Source organism: Silurus meridionalis, chromosome 25 (genome assembly GCF_014805685.1).
Source record: "Silurus meridionalis isolate SWU-2019-XX chromosome 25, ASM1480568v1, whole genome shotgun sequence".
Lineage (NCBI taxonomy): Eukaryota > Metazoa > Chordata > Actinopteri > Siluriformes > Siluridae > Silurus > Silurus meridionalis.
The window spans coordinates 15494002-15511187 of record NC_060908.1 but is presented as its reverse complement, the minus strand read 5'-3'; the positions used below and the strand labels follow the sequence as shown (position 1 = coordinate 15511187).

Sequence of the window (17186 nt, the reverse complement as noted above, 5' to 3'; positions counted from 1 at the left end):
GTGAACGTTTTTCAGACGGTTCAGTGTGGATGAGTGAAAATCGAAAGTGTAAATGCAAACCTTTTTCTTTTTTTTTACGAAAACGCTGTTTCCAATTTTATCCAGATTAGTGTAGATGTAGACTGAGACGTCATGGTTCCCATGGTAACAGCTGCCTCATAGGGACTTGAGTCAAATAAACTGTTAGTTGTCTGTTAACATTGGAAGAAGTCTCCAGTGTCAGAGGTATGTGATGAAACATTTTCAGGTGTGTGTTGTGGCTACTCTGAAACATGAACTTGTGACCCTGAGGCTACGTCCTCGTTAATCCAGTTCAATCCAAAAACTTATAAATTTTACGTTGTAGTGCGAACTGAGTAAACTGAAACATTTGAACAGCAATAACACCAAAAAAAAAAACCACACCCTAGATGTTTGTATATTAAATATTATAGATTTTTAGTCATGTGACCCAAAATGTTCCTCCTTAGCAACAACCGCAACAACTTGTATCTTCGTTTGCGGAGAGCGTTGCGGGAATATGTTTTTTTTTGCATCTGTTTTCGGATTAACTGCGAGGAATCCCGTGTGTATGAGGCGGGAATTGCAGCGACAGGAGAAGATGCACTGTTGACAGCTACATGTAAGAATCGAGATGAGCTAAGGTACGAAAATGCTCTAAAAGTTCACACAAACACAATTTAGAAATTTGAAAATGTGTTTACCATGGCTGTACCTGTACAAACAAGGCAAGAAAAAACACAATAAAAGGAGTGTGTGTATGTGGCAGCTTGTGTATACTTGAAGTCCTCATCAAACATTCAGTGACTGTGTGTGAGCTGCAGCTGACCAATACAAACATCACCCACTTCAGTAAAAACCTCAGGTGACTCATCATCCTGTCCACGAGGCTGGATCGCTATATAACCACGCTGTGTTTTAGAACCTCAGTGTCTGCGTGGGGGGTTCAAGGAGCCTGAAGCCTGCCAACATCGACACACACACACACGCACAACAGCTGTGTGTGTGTAACTTCTGGATCTCATTCCAAGATACAGCGATCAAACCACCTCTTGGATGGATTTTTATCAGTTCACTAATTATACTGTGTGGATTACTTTATTTATCTAAACTATAAAGGCAAAAGACTGTGGACACATTTTTGACCACCCCATTCCACACTGAGTCTTTATTTCCTGTTATTATAAGCTCCAGTTTTCTGGGAAGATCCACTAGATTTTGTGGAGATTTGTGTGATTTCATCCAGCCACAAGGGTGTAAGTAAAGCCCGATACTGATGTGGATAGGGTGCAGTCAGCATGAAAAATTCACGTAGTGTATTTTACCTGCCTGAATCAGACATCTTTACCAGATCAATTGTACTACAAAGTACGCAAGGTGCGCCAGTGAGACAGCTTCACGTGTGAGAAACGAGGCGAGGATTTAAAAGAGCTTTTCTCCTGTTTAGTTTCGGTGAGTCAACGTCTGGTAATGGCAGCAGGGTGTCTTAAGCGAAGGCTGCCTCGCTTTCACACGCCTCAGGACCAGGACCAGACCTCTACATGAGGAAGAAGAGATTCAGATACAATAGTCACGATCTTATAAGCAATACGATGTGATTTGTCGGATGCCAGGGCTTTGGTCCTTATCAGGGAATAAAATTATACCGATAACATATCGTAACGATGTATTGAAACATCTTTCGGAATTCTCGGTTTAGCGTATTGTGGAGTCGGTTAAATTGCTAGTTTTCTGCTAACGATCCATAAAAACAAATCACAGCAAAAACATTGTGACACGGATCACAAAAAATGTAGATCTTTTCCAAGATGATGGAGTGATACAAATTTGTGATATCTGTATGCCAGATTATGATAAACATCCCCAGATGCTGGAATCGCTACAACTCAAAAAAACAAACCTGGACTGTCTCCAGACTTCACGGTGAGAACGATGATGGCTTATTCAGGCCACTAAAGCACAAGGGAAGATTTTGTCTTCTTTTCGCTTCAATCAACTGTACAGACAAGTGAAGAGGGGTTTAACCCCTTCAACACCATGCTTATTATTATTATTATTATTATTATTATTATTATTATTATATACATTGTGGGGTCAAACGATTTGGGACACGCAACTTTTCCAGCCATTTGTGCTTCTTCTTCAAACGTCCACAAACTTGAAGGTACACAATTGTACACTGGGTCTCTGGGTGCACTAGCATGAATTTTTCCTTTCCTCCATCCATTTCCTTCACTGTTTTTATTATTTTTTTGTTTCGTAGATTGACAAGGGACACATTAATAGGCAAGTATCACTAGCAGAACATTAGCTGCAAATTGTTGCCTCACATTAACTAATTAGTTCTTTGATGAAAAAAAATAGCTTCATTTGACTAGCATTTTTTGACTAGTGAGAGACATAGTGTGTGTGTGTGTGTGTGTGTGTGTGTGTGTGTGTGTGTGTGTGTGTGTGTGTGTGTGTGTGTGTGTGTGTCCGTCCTGGACCTGGATATCCATAAATGTAGCTTTCTCTAGACCATTAATCAGCTTCCTCTTTTCTTTTTTGCCGCATCGGTTTATTTCAGGGCTCGGTTCACGTTCGCTCCAAAATAACCCTGTGTGAGAGCACAAACCAAAATCAGACTCGTCCACCCCCTCCTCACCCACCCACCCACACACACACACACACACATACACACACAATCGTTTTGCCCCATTTGTCTCAGACATTCTTGACTTTAAATAACAAATTACCTCGGATGTGTATTAACTTGGATTCTAGCTTCCTCCTCACGCAGATATAAACAGAAGAGGATGAAACACACACACACAGACACACACACAGACACACAGACACAGACAGACACACACACACACACACACACACACTCACACACACAGACATTACTCTTTTAAATGTTTCACTAAAGAGTGGAAACATTTTCTAGAGAACTGGAGAAGGAGATAAATGTTGGAAGGAGAAAACCAGTGTGTCTGCCATGTGTGTGTGTGTGTGTGTGTGTGTGTGTGTGTGTGTGTGTGTGTGTGTGTGTGTTAGACTAAAGACCCTGCTGGGTAGACTCTATGGCACCTCAGCTTTTACTTTGTGCACAATAGTACAGAAAAAGTCACAATGCGGGGAAAGCATAAAATTTTCTTTCTTTCTTTCTTTCTTTCTTTCTTTCTTTCTTTCTTTCTTTCTTTCCCACGTTCAGTGCCTCACATCGAAGTACACAAAAAGCCAAAGTTTAGGCCTGGAAAGGCAGAATCCCATCTATCTGGTGACGCTTGAAAACCCAGGAAAGAATCAAACCCAGGCGTAATTGTAGTGTTTGACGAAGCGAGAGTGCGAAGAAACGCCGGCGTTGTGGCTGTTGTGGAGGTGGAGACTTAACGTCCTCCGAAAAAAGCATTTTCCCTACAAAACTCGAAAGAAAGAAAAGAAGCCAGACCAGACAGACTTCTACAGCAGGCACATAAGCTCATGTTTAAAACGGGCCCAGTGGTGATCCACGTTTATTCGAAATATCTCGAAAACTTCTACCTCAGACATGTTTGCTGTCGGATTATAACAACATTAAAAAAAAAACATTTATAAAGACGGAGGTCATAATTACGACCTGCTGTGAGTCTTTTCTTTTGGTAAGTGAAACCCCGCCCCAATAAACACACTGTAATTAGCTTTATTTGAATAAACATATTAGAGGACTATATATAATATAATATTATTAAAACGTAACTTAAATGTAATAAAAAAAGCTTTTTTAACGAAACACTTGAAATTACACTCATACGTAAACTGCTGGTGTTGGTGCTTGTCCTCCTAAAAATGCTGATTGCAGATTTCATTATTATTAGTAGTAGTAGTAAAATGTTATAATCAAGGTCTCGCAGTAGTATGTGGAAATGGTGGACTTGGCATCCCAGAATGCAATTCAGCGATAGGTCAGAGAGCCCTAATGGCATCATGATCTTTTGATGGTTGATGATTGTTGGATAAAGGATCAAATCACATCGAATCGCGTCACCTTTTTACGTAGAAACCAAAACCCAGTATGCTGGAACATCCTCAAAACCACTGTAATACCACCTCTGGCAAGAGCTGCTGCTCTGATTGTTGTTTGATGTATGATGAAGATCCTCTGATGATAAAGCGAACGAGTCTTATACATCATAACCATGACAACCTGCTCTACTAGAGTCATGAAAGTAGAAGTAGCCCATTTGTGCTATGATAATACCCTAGATGTTTTGTTTACCACATAGAAAATCCAGCGGATAATTATACAGATGACGTTTGGTTTCTTAACAGGTTAAAACAATGTAACACACCAAACGTTAGATCAAGCAAATAAACCATCAAGATTAAGTGCTTTATTACTGTGTGAGTGTGACGTCAGAGGTACTTCCTGTTTCTGACACATTTAGGCAACTTTCAGTATGGAGCAGGTGAATATAAAAAAAAAAATAAATAAAGGAGTGTTGTGGAGTTGAGAGAGTGAAGTTAAAGTACCAGTCCTGTATTAGATGGATGGATAAATGGATGGATGGATGGATGGATTGATGGACTGATGGATATATGTATGAATGGAAAGATGAACACACAGATGGATGAATGGGCGGATGGTGGACAGATGGATGAATACATTTACGCATGAAAATATTTATGGAAGGATGGATAGATGGATAGATGGATAAATGGATGTATGTATGGATGGAAAGATGGATACATGTACACATGGATGGATGGATGAAGAATGTACGAATAGATAAATGTACGGATGGAAGGATGGATGGAAAGTCGAATGGGTGGATGTACTGATGAATGGAAGGATGGATACATGTATGCATGTATGAAGGATGAAGAATGTTTGAATAGATAAATGTATGAGTGGTAGGATGGATGGAAAGGTGGATGAATGGATGGATGGATGGATGGATGGATGGATGTACGGACGGATGGAAGGATGGATACATGTACGCATTGATGGATGAAGAATGTACGAATGGATAAATGCACGGATGGAAGGATGGATAAATGCACGGATGGAAGGATGGATAAATGCACGGATGGACGGATGGACCTACCGACTCTGAAGCCGTGTCCTGTGAGGGTGTCAGCGGCCTGTCCGTTCTCCCCGATCAGAGTGGTGTTGTTGCCGTGCTCGCACGTGTCACGGCAATGCCCGTTGCGCTCGCACGTGCGCTTGCAGATGAGCGGCGCGATGACCACCTTGAAGCGCTCGCGCGCGGACACGCGCTCCAGGCACGCGGCCGGCCTCCGGAGCGCGAGACAGGCGAACAACAGCAACGGCAGCGTCACCGGGCGCATGCTGGCATCTCGCGCGCGCGCTCGGCGCTCGGCTCGGTAGGAGTGGCGAGGGAACGGAAAAAAAACACCAAAAACTCCAAAAAACACCAAAACACCACACTCTTTTATAGTGACATTAGGACCGGGACATTAATAACCAGCAGCGCGCGACACATCCTAAAGTCCAGAAGCTCGTGAGGAGTGAAGAAAGCAGCATCGAGGTTTCTCCTGCTCCTGTTCCTTCTTCTCCTTCTTCTCCGCTCCGTGTTCCTTTTTACTTGCTGATCTTCCAGCTGTGTGTGTGTGTGTGTGTGCGTACGCGGCCGCGCGCGTGTGTGTGTGCGTGCATCTAAAAGTTTTAGAGAAAGTTAGCAACAGGAGGAGGAGGAGAAGAAGGAAGAGATGTCTGTTTGAAATCATACACGTTCTGCCTGAATTTTTTTTGCATGTTTATACTGTATATTATTATTATTATTATTCTTTTTTATTATTAATTATCATATTTATCTTTGTTATTATTATCATCCTTATTGTTATATTAATTATTTAATAATAATAATATTAATTCTTATTATTAATAACATTTTGCATTGTACTTATTAATACAATTTTTACAAATTATTTACATTTATTATCATAAGTTATTAATAATAATAATAATTATTATTATGATTATTATTATTAATAATAATAATAATATTATTATTATTATTATTATTATTATTATTATTATTATTATTATTATTCGTAAACCCCGAATCGTTTGTTTAAAAAATGACCAGTGGAGTCGAATCAGCTCAAAGATTTGAACAAAGAATCGGTTCCATCCACGTGCTGCACGTCACCACCAGGAGCAGCAGTGGGTTTGTTATTTCTTTCCTCCTGGAGCTCCATCAGACGTTCATTTACACACACACACACACACACACACACGGATTCAGATTCAAGCGTATCGAATGGAAGTCTTACATTCACGTGAACGTGAAATTTCCCCGTGTATTTTAAACTTATTTTAACGTGAGATTTTTTTTCAACATGTTTTGTTCATTTTCATGAGATTTATTTTTTTGTATTTTGCATGTGATTGTTGAATGTTCATTTCCATATCTCTTCCACATGGCTTCATTTTCCTGATTATTTTTATGTATAGATTTTTTTCAAACGTGAGCAGATGTTTGACTTTTGGATATGATTTGGATTTCAGGATCTCACGTATCCAAATGCACCTGCCCACGTTTTCCTGACGTGATCACATGGTGCAGTACGTCCCTTTATACCCTGTGACCTGTCAGCAATACTACTGATAAATCAGGACACCTGACTATAAAATTGCTATGTGCCTTATAATGACCTTCATTCTTCTGGGAAGATGTTCCACTAGATTTTGTAGTGATTGAAGGAGATACATTCAGCCACAAAGGTGTTAGTAAAGTCAGGTACTGATGTAGGTGAGGAGGTCAGGAGGCCTGGGGTGGAGTCAGCGTTCACATCCCAAAAAAAAAGGTGTTCGATAGGGTTTATAGAAGAAGATCTTCCACACACTTTCAACCCATGGAACGCAGATCTTCATGGAGCTCATTTTGTGCACAAACATCTCTCTTAAACAGGTTTGGCTCTCCAAGTTCAAGTAAAGGGAAAATCTCATGCCATGTTCAAAGACGTCCTGTAAAAGTTTGTGGTAACAGTTTATTGAAGAACCACATATGGGTGGAAGCTGGGTGTCCCAATACTTTTGTGCAATGAGTGTGTGAACATTTTAAACCTTTTCCAGACTCTATAATGATACTGCCTGAAAGGTTTGCATGTACAAGGGTTATGGGTGATGTGTGTGTGTGTGTGTGTGTGTGTTTGTGTGTGTGTGTTATCCGAAGCGTCTGGAAAGAAGAAATTCCCAGCAGAACAGAAGCTGAGGCCGATGTGTTTTGGTGGAGTGTGAGGAGCATCTCCTGCGTCACGACTGAGCTCACGAGCCTCCTGAACAAGCAGAGATGGGTATTCATAGTGACCACAGTGACACACACACAAACCATGAGTCAGCCAGTTTGGAAACCGGAGATGATCACAAGTGTGTGTGTTAGATTGGGTGTGTGTAGAAAGTGTGAGTGTTTTCTTCCAATACAGTGTGTGGACAGTGTGTGTGTGTGGATAGTGTGTGTGCATTTGAAATAGAGTGTGTGTGAATGAAGGTGTCCTAATTTTTTCATCACAAGCTCTGGAATGTGTTTGGATCACAAGTTTGGAGCAGCGACTGGAAAACAGAATGTGCATTATTGTTGGCTATCACACACACACACACACACACACACACACACAGGATGCAAATCTTGCATGAGTGTGAGGGAAAAGTAAGTAGTGCTGATATGAATGAGATGATAGAAAGCATGTCCAGGCACGTGTGTGTGTGTGTGTGTGTGTGTGTGTGTGTGTGTGTGTGTGTGTGTGTGTGTGTGTGTGTGTGTGTGTGTGTGTGTAAAAGTGGGAGAAGGCGTTGAGTCACTTCCTTCGAGAAAAGTAAGATTGTTTGCTTTCAGTCGCTACGGAAATGACGGCATGAGTCTGGACAGTCTTACACACACACACACACACACACACACACACACACACACACAGAATGTAGGAAAGAAGTCACAAACATATCTTACATTTTTGGACATGGAGTATACCCATATACACATTTACACATTCATACATTAAGACAGTCAGACAGTGAGGGAAGGAATGTCCCCATCACTGTGGATAACCACACACACACACACACACACACACACACACACATTACTGGTACAAGAAGAGGCATCTCTGATGCTGAACAGGGTCACATAGCACAAAATTGTGTGTGTGTGTGTGTGTGTGTGTGTGTGTGTAAATCCACAGAAAGAGACTTTACCCTGAATTATGTTCATGTGTTAGACGTCTCTAAGGTTTTACCGTTAAACACACTGAACGAGTGTGTGTGTGTCTCAAAAAAACAACAAAAAACAATGTAATTAATTAATTGTAACATAAATATATACAATACTGACGGATGATGAATAAGAAGAAAAAATAATGAAACGTGCTGATTAACTCAGAGTGTGTGTGTGTGTGTGTGTGTGTGTGTGTGTGTGTGTGTGACAGTGAATAATGGATGTGTATAAAAGTTGCAATTAACATCTATTATATAGAGTTGAGTTGTTGTACAGTACAATGGAATACGGTGTAAATGATTTCCTGAACCGTGTAAAACCCCAACTTCCTCACTCATGATGGAAACGGGTTTAATCACAGCTTCACTCTTTCTAAAGTCCACGACCATCTCCTTGGTTTTAAGAATGTTCAGGAGCAGATGGTTCCTGGTGAACCACTCCACAAAGAGGTCCTCTGTACTCTGACTCCTGTTCATCCCTAATACACCCCACCACTGCCGAGTCATCAGAGAACTTCTGCAGGTGGCAGGACTCAACCTCAACATTGTTTAGCTGTAATAAATGGACATTTGGTGCCACTCAGATGAGGACGGGTTTCTCTTGAGTCTGGTTCATTTTAAGGTGTCTTCCTTATGCCATCTCGGGGAGTTTCTCCTAGCCAGTCGCCACCAGCTCACTCATCAGGGACAAACTTACACTTATAAAGAACATCTTAATCATTCTTTATCACACATTGTGTTGTCTGTCTGTCTGTACTGTTTTTCATCTGCACTGTTTGCACTTGATGTTGTAGCTCTATGTTGTTGTTTAGTGTAGCACCAGGGTTCTGGAGGAACATTGTCTGAGGTGTTCCTGTGTTACTGACCACAACATCAGACTGGGAATTCCCCAAGTGTACAAACTGGGCCCTATCTAATAGTCAGCGATGCAGGACACAGTGGACTTTGACCGGTCTGAAGTCGTTAAAGCCAGAATGGATTGTCTTCTTAGGTACCGGTACTACACAAGATGTTCCACAGCACTGGTATTTTTTCCTGCATCAGACTCAGGTTAAAGATGTATTGCAGGACACCAGACAGCTGAGCAGCACAAGACTTTAAGATCCTGAGGGCTAATACGACCAGCCGTCTTCTCACCTGGCAAGATGTCAGTCAGTAAGGGTGGTGTGCTGGTTTCAATTTCTACTGTCCATAAATCCTCACTTCACCTACCTGGCTTTACCAACACCCTTTTGGCTAAATCAATCTCCACAAAAATCCAGCCGAACATCTTTCCAGAAGAGAGGAGCTTATTATAAAGACAAATGGAGAATTAATGTGGAATGGGATGTTCACAAAGAAGCACATATCAACCTTATGCTCAGGTGTTCACCAACTTGGTATCAACCAGAAGGTGTTATGAGTACTTATGAGTAAAGACATGACTTCAGATTTACAAAAAAAGAAAAAACCACATGCTCGCTTTTATTGGGGGGAAAAAGGTAACACAGTAACAGTAAAACAATTTTTTCAGTTGTATGGAACATTTTAACAAACTTTCAATTTACACACATTTATTCAACACTAAAACCAGATACATATCGAAAGTTTATTTACAAGAGGAAGTGTTAATAAAACACAGCTTATGGTGGGATTAGTTTTAGAGTATCTACTACAGAGCATTTATTTTTTATACACTAAACAAAAACAAAAACAAAAAAAAAAGTGGGGAAGGGTTACAAACTTGCGGGATAGTAATGGGGTAGAATATCGAGTGAAACATGCAACAAAAATGTGAACGGCATAAAAAAAAACTTCTGTTAAAAAAAACGTGAAACATTGCTTTATATGCTATATATATATTCACAAATGTTTATAGGAGATCAAGAATTAAAACCAAAACAAATGTAAATAAAAAAAAAAAAAATCAATCTGTTCTTGAATTCGAACACAAGAACCTAAAGATTTTCATCCCCGGGTTTTTTTTCCCTAGGTTTTGAAATATGCAGAAAATCTAAAGATTCTGACATCAACTTTTTCCTCTAGTTATACTGTATTCAGCCATACACAACAGAAATATAATTAAAATAAACAAACAAGAAAAAAAAAAAAAAAAAAAAAAAAACAGCTTTACAAATACGTTATTTTATGAATCCACAAGGGGGCAGCAGAGTTCTAAACGTTATAACGTCTCGGTTCTTTTTTTTTTTTTATACTAAAAAATAGCAAAAAAAAAAAAACTATAAAAATATCAACAAGGGTGATATAAAAAACAGACAAATGAAATGAGAAAAAATAAACCACAAACAAAAAAAAAAACCAAATCCATCTTTATAAACCTCAAAACATACTGTTTTTCCTGCCCAAAAAAAGGATAAGGATTTGGTTTATTTATTAACTGTACAGAAAGAAAATAAGAATATTAATAAGCCGGGAAGTATTAAAAAAAGGGCTTTAAAAAAAAATAATAATAATAATAAAAAAAAAAAAAAAACCACACCACCTTTATTAATTTCCAACCTGCAGTTACAATGATTGACCAGAAGAGGGCTGCATGTTTCTCTTTTTTGGTTTCTTTTCTGAGGACTTTATTTATACATTTGTTTCACAATAAACACAGCGACAGTGACTCAACCAAAGGGTTCTCTCTTTACCCCCTCGCTTTATGGGACAAAGACGTGCCTGGATCACGTCTTGAACTTTCATCAAGTCTTCACTTTTCAGGTCTGAGATTTTTTTTTGTCATTCTAAACTAAATTACTACAGTTTACTCGACGCGACCCAATCAATACTTTCGTGAATATTATCTTTCCCTTTAGACTATTTTAAAGCAGTGGTATGTAATTTTTTCATACTTCTATTCAGCCCTTCACTTGACATCCACTCTCTTTCCTCACAAACGACGTCACCTCCTTCACCAAAACTCAAAACCAGGCTGCTGTTTGAGAGAATGAGAGAAAAAAAAAAGACCAGAGCTAAAGAAAAACGCAATTTCAGGACCAGAAAATTTTTTACATGCAAATGAGCTAAAATGAAGCAATTCATTATGAGCAAAAAGAAAAAAAAAGGTTGTGAAAATATCAGGACTTTTGAAATCTCAAGTTTAAAAATCCAAACCTTAAATAGAATATTGTGGAAAGTAAATATTTATTGCGAACGTGAGCGTTTTTAGTTTTTTTATGGGCACAGGGCCTTTTTTTTTTCGTATTTCCCAACTGATTTATGCCTTTGGGGGAGCGACATAAATGTATGCATAAGAGAAAGAGACTATTAATAGTATCCATGATGGAAATAGTTTGATTCCCTATTGTACCCATATTACATTATTACTAACTACGACATACAACCAGGAACTGGGAAGTACGTTTGTGAGAATGGTGACACCGAAAATGCGTTCATGTCACGTCACAGAGAGCAAACCGATCCTCAGAAGCGTTAGTCCTTCAGTCAACAGCGGCTCTCGGGAATCTGGTTACTCATCAGGATATAATACAATTGAAGCGCTCTGGAAAAACACGCTCCAGAAAACCGGGATGCTTTTTTTTTTTTTTTGCTCAATGCAGATGATCTGGGATTCTACACGCAGTCCACGGCGGCGTCGCCTTCATCACGCTCTTCCTCCCACATCTCAAACCTTATCTCCTCGTCCTCCACGGAGCCCTGCAGGTCATGCTCTCCGAGCTGGGAGCCCGCCATCCTCTCGTGGGCTTCCTCGGCGCCGGCTTCTCCTTGGTGCACGCTGATCAGGTGCTTTCTGAGACTGGCGGCGTCCTGGAACGAGCGCTGGCACAGAGGGCATCGGCACGGGCGTTCGCCGGTGTGGATGCGCTGATGGTGCTTGAGGTGCTGCAGCCGGCTGAGGCGTTTGCCGCACACTCCGCAGGCGTACGGCTTCTCGCCCGTGTGCGTGCGCCCGTGCTTGCGCAAACCGTCCAGGTGGCGGAAACGCGCGCCGCACTCGCTGCAGGCGTACGGCTTCTCGCCCGTGTGGATGCGCAGGTGCGTCTTGAGCGCACCGGATTCGCGGAACCGCCGACCGCACACGCTGCACGGGTACGGCTTCTCGCCCGTATGGATGCGCAGGTGCTTCTTCAGGCTCGAAAGCAGGCGGAACGTCTTGCCACACTCCAGACAGAGGTGAGGACGATCGCCGGCCACCTCGCCCATCAGCTCAGTGGGTGGGCGCCGATGACGCCGGCCATCGGGGGAGGAGTCGCTCGTACCGGGGCTCTGCCTAGAGGACGTTCCAGACACGACTCTGGAGGAGGTACGGAGGCCGGGCGGACCCTGGGGAGGAGTTCCAGCGGAGGAAGAAGAGGGCCCGTTATGTGAGCCGGAAGAGGGGGTGTGTTTGGCGGTTTGTCTCCGAGAACGTGGGACGCCTTGCTCCTCCACCATGTGACCGTAACCCTGGTCACACTCGCTCTGGCCACCGTGCTCGCCATCGCCTCGGACACGCACCGGACCTGAGGTGGGACCCACCTGTTCCTCTTTCACTCCGTAGGGAGAGTGTGATGAAGGATGGGACAGACGTCGATCGCTCATCTCACCTGCAAACCGAGAACAACTTCAACCTCAACGTTTATTTTAAATCTTTGTTTTTTCCGTTTCCGTACACACTTTCAAACGATCGTATGATATTTTTAGACGTATATATTTTAGCGGGTTCTCTCACCTGCCCTGTTGACGTCGTGGCACATGCCGGAAGCGTGCACAGTCATAGGATCGTAGTAGCTGTTGGTGACGGTGCCGTCCGCCTGGATGGACAGGTGGCAGCTTTTGAACTCATCTCTGGCTTCAAAACCATGTATGGCGTCGCCCAGCGCACCGCTCAGCTCCGCCTCGCTGTTGGAGAAGCAGCGGGGGTCGGTGTCGTCCCCTGCGCCGCGGTGCGTAAGGCGAGCCGCGTTGGGGGGCTGCGCTGGGTTGGCGTAGCCGTGCTGCCCGGGCATGGGAGAAGGCAGCGGGGGATGAGTGTTGAACGGACCCTGCAGCTGATCGATCAGCTTCTGAGCACTGCACAGGCATTCCTGCAGCGTCTTCAGCTCACGCTCCGAGGTGTCCAGTCGTGCCTTCAGCCTCTCGTTCTCACGTTCTTTGGATAGAAGCTCATCCTCGGTTTCTGACATCACTGCAGCGATCTCGCCCAGCAGTGTCTCCACAGCAGAAGACAGAGCGGACCTGATGGTGGAAAAAATATATTGTAATGGTGCCGTTTGCTGTAAGTGTGATACTGTTCCCTCAACCAACCACCATTTACCACAGGACCAACCACTAATAATTAGTCTACTAAACAAATCTAACCTTCACAGTTACGTGAAAAAAGGAAGAAACATGGCACAGGGATCTATAGGGAAGGAGTCTCCAGTATTAGTGAAGTGAAAGGCTGATAACAAGAACTACTATTTAATAGATAGATTTCCTCCTGTCTTGTATCCAGCATGACGCACCAATATGGAAATTAGGCCGCGAACAAACAGACTGCTCACGCAGAAATATGCAAATGAGGCCCCGAACATGCAAATTGTACTTGTGACATCACAAGTCGGAGGGTAACATCTGCAACCGTCTGCCTGAAACAGTTTGGCGAACTCGGTCAGGTCGAAACCAGAGAAACTTGTACCTGATGGTGGGACCAAGGCGGGACCTGAGTGAGGACACGGACACGGTGGTGCTCCTGATGTCGTGCGCGTGCTCGGTCCGGTCCACGCGCGCTCCAGCTTTACCGGGGGAGCTCGCGACGCCCGGCTTCCGGTGCGCGCCGCCCGCCGGGGTGTTGCTCGCCTGGTTCACGCGTCCTCCTCCTCCTCCGTTCTCGCCCGCGTTGTTCCGCTTCGAGTTCATCGCGAAATTCCGCTCGATCCAACCGCTCTCTCGGCTCCGCTTTTTGCGACTGGTTAACGTGAAATAACGTGAGCGCGGTGGTGCTGCACAAACACCGTCAACCCATTCAGAGCTCCGGTTACCGCTAGCGTTACTCAAGCGCCCCGTAGATCACTAACCGAGTCCCGTGTGCTTTTAAAGCGCATTCCTTTTCTAACCAGTCAACAACAAAAACAAAACGCGAATGAACGCAAACACACCCCACACCCGAGCTGCAGACGCGACCCCCGTGTTTTCTTCGCTTCCACAATAAAAACCCCGAGAAGGCCGCTTCTGACTTCCGATTGGTCGAAAATTCCGTCGCGGGGTGATGACGTCAAACTCACCGCAGCATCCGCGAGCAGTATAGTCGTGTCACGGAGTCGTTTTGTGTATCATGAGGTCCAAATACATTTAAAAACCAACACAAAAACTCCCTAAAGACTTTTATGCATACAAATCTTTAAATATCATATTAAACCGCACTGTCGCGTCATCAAAGTGCGCCGGAAGCAGCTAGCATGTGCCTGTTTAGCTTGTTAGCCACTAGCGGGTCGGTTGAAGGCATGAACGGAGTGATAGAGAGCGGAGAAGCGGGCTGATGTTTCGGAACAGGAGTGATTTTGGTGTAAATGTCTTCACAAACAAGTTTTTTTTGTACAAAGATGGATTTAATAGTGCGGTTCTGCACAAACACCAAGAAGTCCTTCCTCTGAGGAATTCTGGGAACGAAAAGTTCCTCTGGTCCTCCAGGCACGTAGAGCCCCCGAGAGAGTAAAAGTACAGAGAGAGAAAATAAAATGAATTTAATCAAAAAAAAAAAATTGCCCAGTATAACAAGTAATACAATTAATACATCAGTGTAGATTATTTTTAAATGTGTATATGAATCAATAAATAAAAATACATTTAATATAAGATAATGAAAATAAAAATGAAAAACTGATTATTTATTACATTTACATACATGAATCAACGCCTTGTTTTAAGTGTCTTTATGTGCTTTATAATGTAAAATAAATGCCAGGCTTTTAGCCAGTCATTATAGAAAACAACAGATGACTGCAAAGCTCGATACATTACTACAACTTAATATAGATCACAGCAGATTACCATAGTTTACTACAGGTCGCTAAATCACTACAGTTTATTAAAGGTCACTATAGATCACAATAGATTGCTACAGATCACTAAATCAACACCATTTAATATTGATCACTGTAGATAAATTCATCACTACAGTTTAATATTGATCACTATAATATTGATCACTATATAATATAGGTCACTAGATTACTACTGTTTAATTTAGATAACTAAAGATTACTATAGGTCACTAGATTACTACTGTTTAATTTAGATCACTACCGATCACTATAGGTCACTAGATTACTACTGTTTAATTTAGATCACTATAGGTCACTAGATTACTACTGTTCAATCTAGATCACTAAAGATCACTATAGGTCACTAGATTACTACTGTTTAATTTAGATCACTACCGATCACTATAGGTCACTAGATTACTACTGTATAATTTAGATCACTACAGATCACTATAGGTCACTAGATTACTACTGTTTAATTTAGATAACTAAAGATTACTATAGGTCACTAGATTACTACTGTTTAATTTAGATCACTATAGGTCACTAGATTACTACTGTTCGATCTAGATCACTACCGATCACTATAGGTCACTCGATTACTACTGTATAATTTAGATCACTACAGATCACTATAGGTCACTAGATTACTACTGTTTAATTTAGATAACTAAAGATTACTATAGGTCACTAGATTACTACTGTTTAATTTAGATCACTAAAGATCACTATAGGTCACTAGATTACTACTGTCTAATTTAGATCACTATAGGTCACTAGATTACTACTGTTTAATTTAGATCACTACCGATCACTATAGGTCACTAGATTACTACTGTTTAATTTAGATCACAACTGATCACTATAGGTCACTAGATTACTACTGTTTAATTTAGATCACTAAAGATCACTGAATCACTAATGTTCAATATACAGCAGATCACTAAAATTCACAATAGATAGTGCACTACTATTTAATATAGATCACTATAGTTCACTACAGATTACTACGGTTTAATATAGATCACAAGAGATCACTACAGATCACTACTATTTAATGTATATCACGGCAGTTCACAATAGATCACTTGCTCATTACTGATTAATATAGATCACATCTGATCACTGTAGGTTGCTACATCCCTAAAGTTTTATAAAGATCATAACAGATCACTTTAGATTACTATTGATCTCCATCCTATTACAAAAACACCAAATACACCTAGAATGAGTTTAAACAATCTTTTGCATTACATAATTGTACCAGGACACAGTAGAAAACTCAGAATACATGAAATAGCTGATATAAAAAAAAAACCATTTAATTCTTGGACAATACAGAGAAGTTTTGGCCAGGGGTAATTCATAACCTGACACCGTGTCCAGGCTTTCCTGCCAAATGCAAAAAAATGTACGGGGGAGGGGAGGGGAGGGTCAACACTTATGCAAGGCACTGTAGATAACAGCGTTCTTCTCTGTCTCACTCTTGTCTTTTTGCATTAATATCTGAATTGATTGAACGTCTCACTCTGTACTGGACTACAGTTTCCACAGTGTTCCTGTGTCCACTCGTCCCAGATCTTTAAACATGATCAGCAAAATAATTGAGTGTTTCCCTGCTCTGTACTTACAACATACACTGCTTATTTTCCGATAAAAAAAAGTTGATTTGCTCTGCAGTAAAACACCTTCTCCGTGACATGCCCTCGCTTGGCCCTCAAATTCCTGAACCCATGTCACACGCCTACTTTTCTCCATGTCTGCACAGGTTCCCTGAAACGTCGTCACACATTTCTCTACTTTTACACAAACACACCACATTCCGAAACCAAACAACGGCAAAGGGATGAGCACACTGGCAAATCGGGGGGGGTCTTTTTTAACGCTATCAGATTGTATTTAAGGCTAAGAGAAAAAGAGATGACCTTTGGGTTGAAACCTTTACGAAACCACACACACTCCTCACACTCCTGCCATCTGGAAAGAGATACAGAAGAATTCAGGCCTTTACTTCCAAATTGTTTACCAATTTCTATTCAAGT

General features: G+C 41.6%; 2 protein-coding genes across 2 annotated transcripts in view; both read right to left on the bottom strand.

The window, feature by feature from the left end:
* Positions 1-5631, bottom strand: part of ltbp3 (latent transforming growth factor beta binding protein 3) — a 36234-nt gene extending 30603 nt beyond the window's left edge. The window contains 1 exon segment of the mRNA XM_046839857.1: positions 5070-5631. Within this exon segment, the coding sequence (XP_046695813.1) occupies positions 5070-5313 (244 nt within the window). The 5' untranslated portion in view covers positions 5314-5631.
* A 3997-nt stretch (positions 5632-9628) lies between these two features.
* si:ch1073-224n8.1 (zinc finger protein GLI4) lies at positions 9629-14886 on the bottom strand. Its single transcript, XM_046839460.1, has 3 exons — positions 13800-14886; positions 12852-13357; positions 9629-12726 (listed from the first exon to the last, which is right to left on the bottom strand). The coding sequence occupies exons 1-3, from the start codon at positions 14018-14020 to the stop codon at positions 11753-11755; spliced, it is 1701 nt and encodes a 566-aa protein (XP_046695416.1). The 5' UTR covers positions 14021-14886; the 3' UTR covers positions 9629-11752.
* Between the last annotated feature and the right edge of the window lie 2300 nt (positions 14887-17186).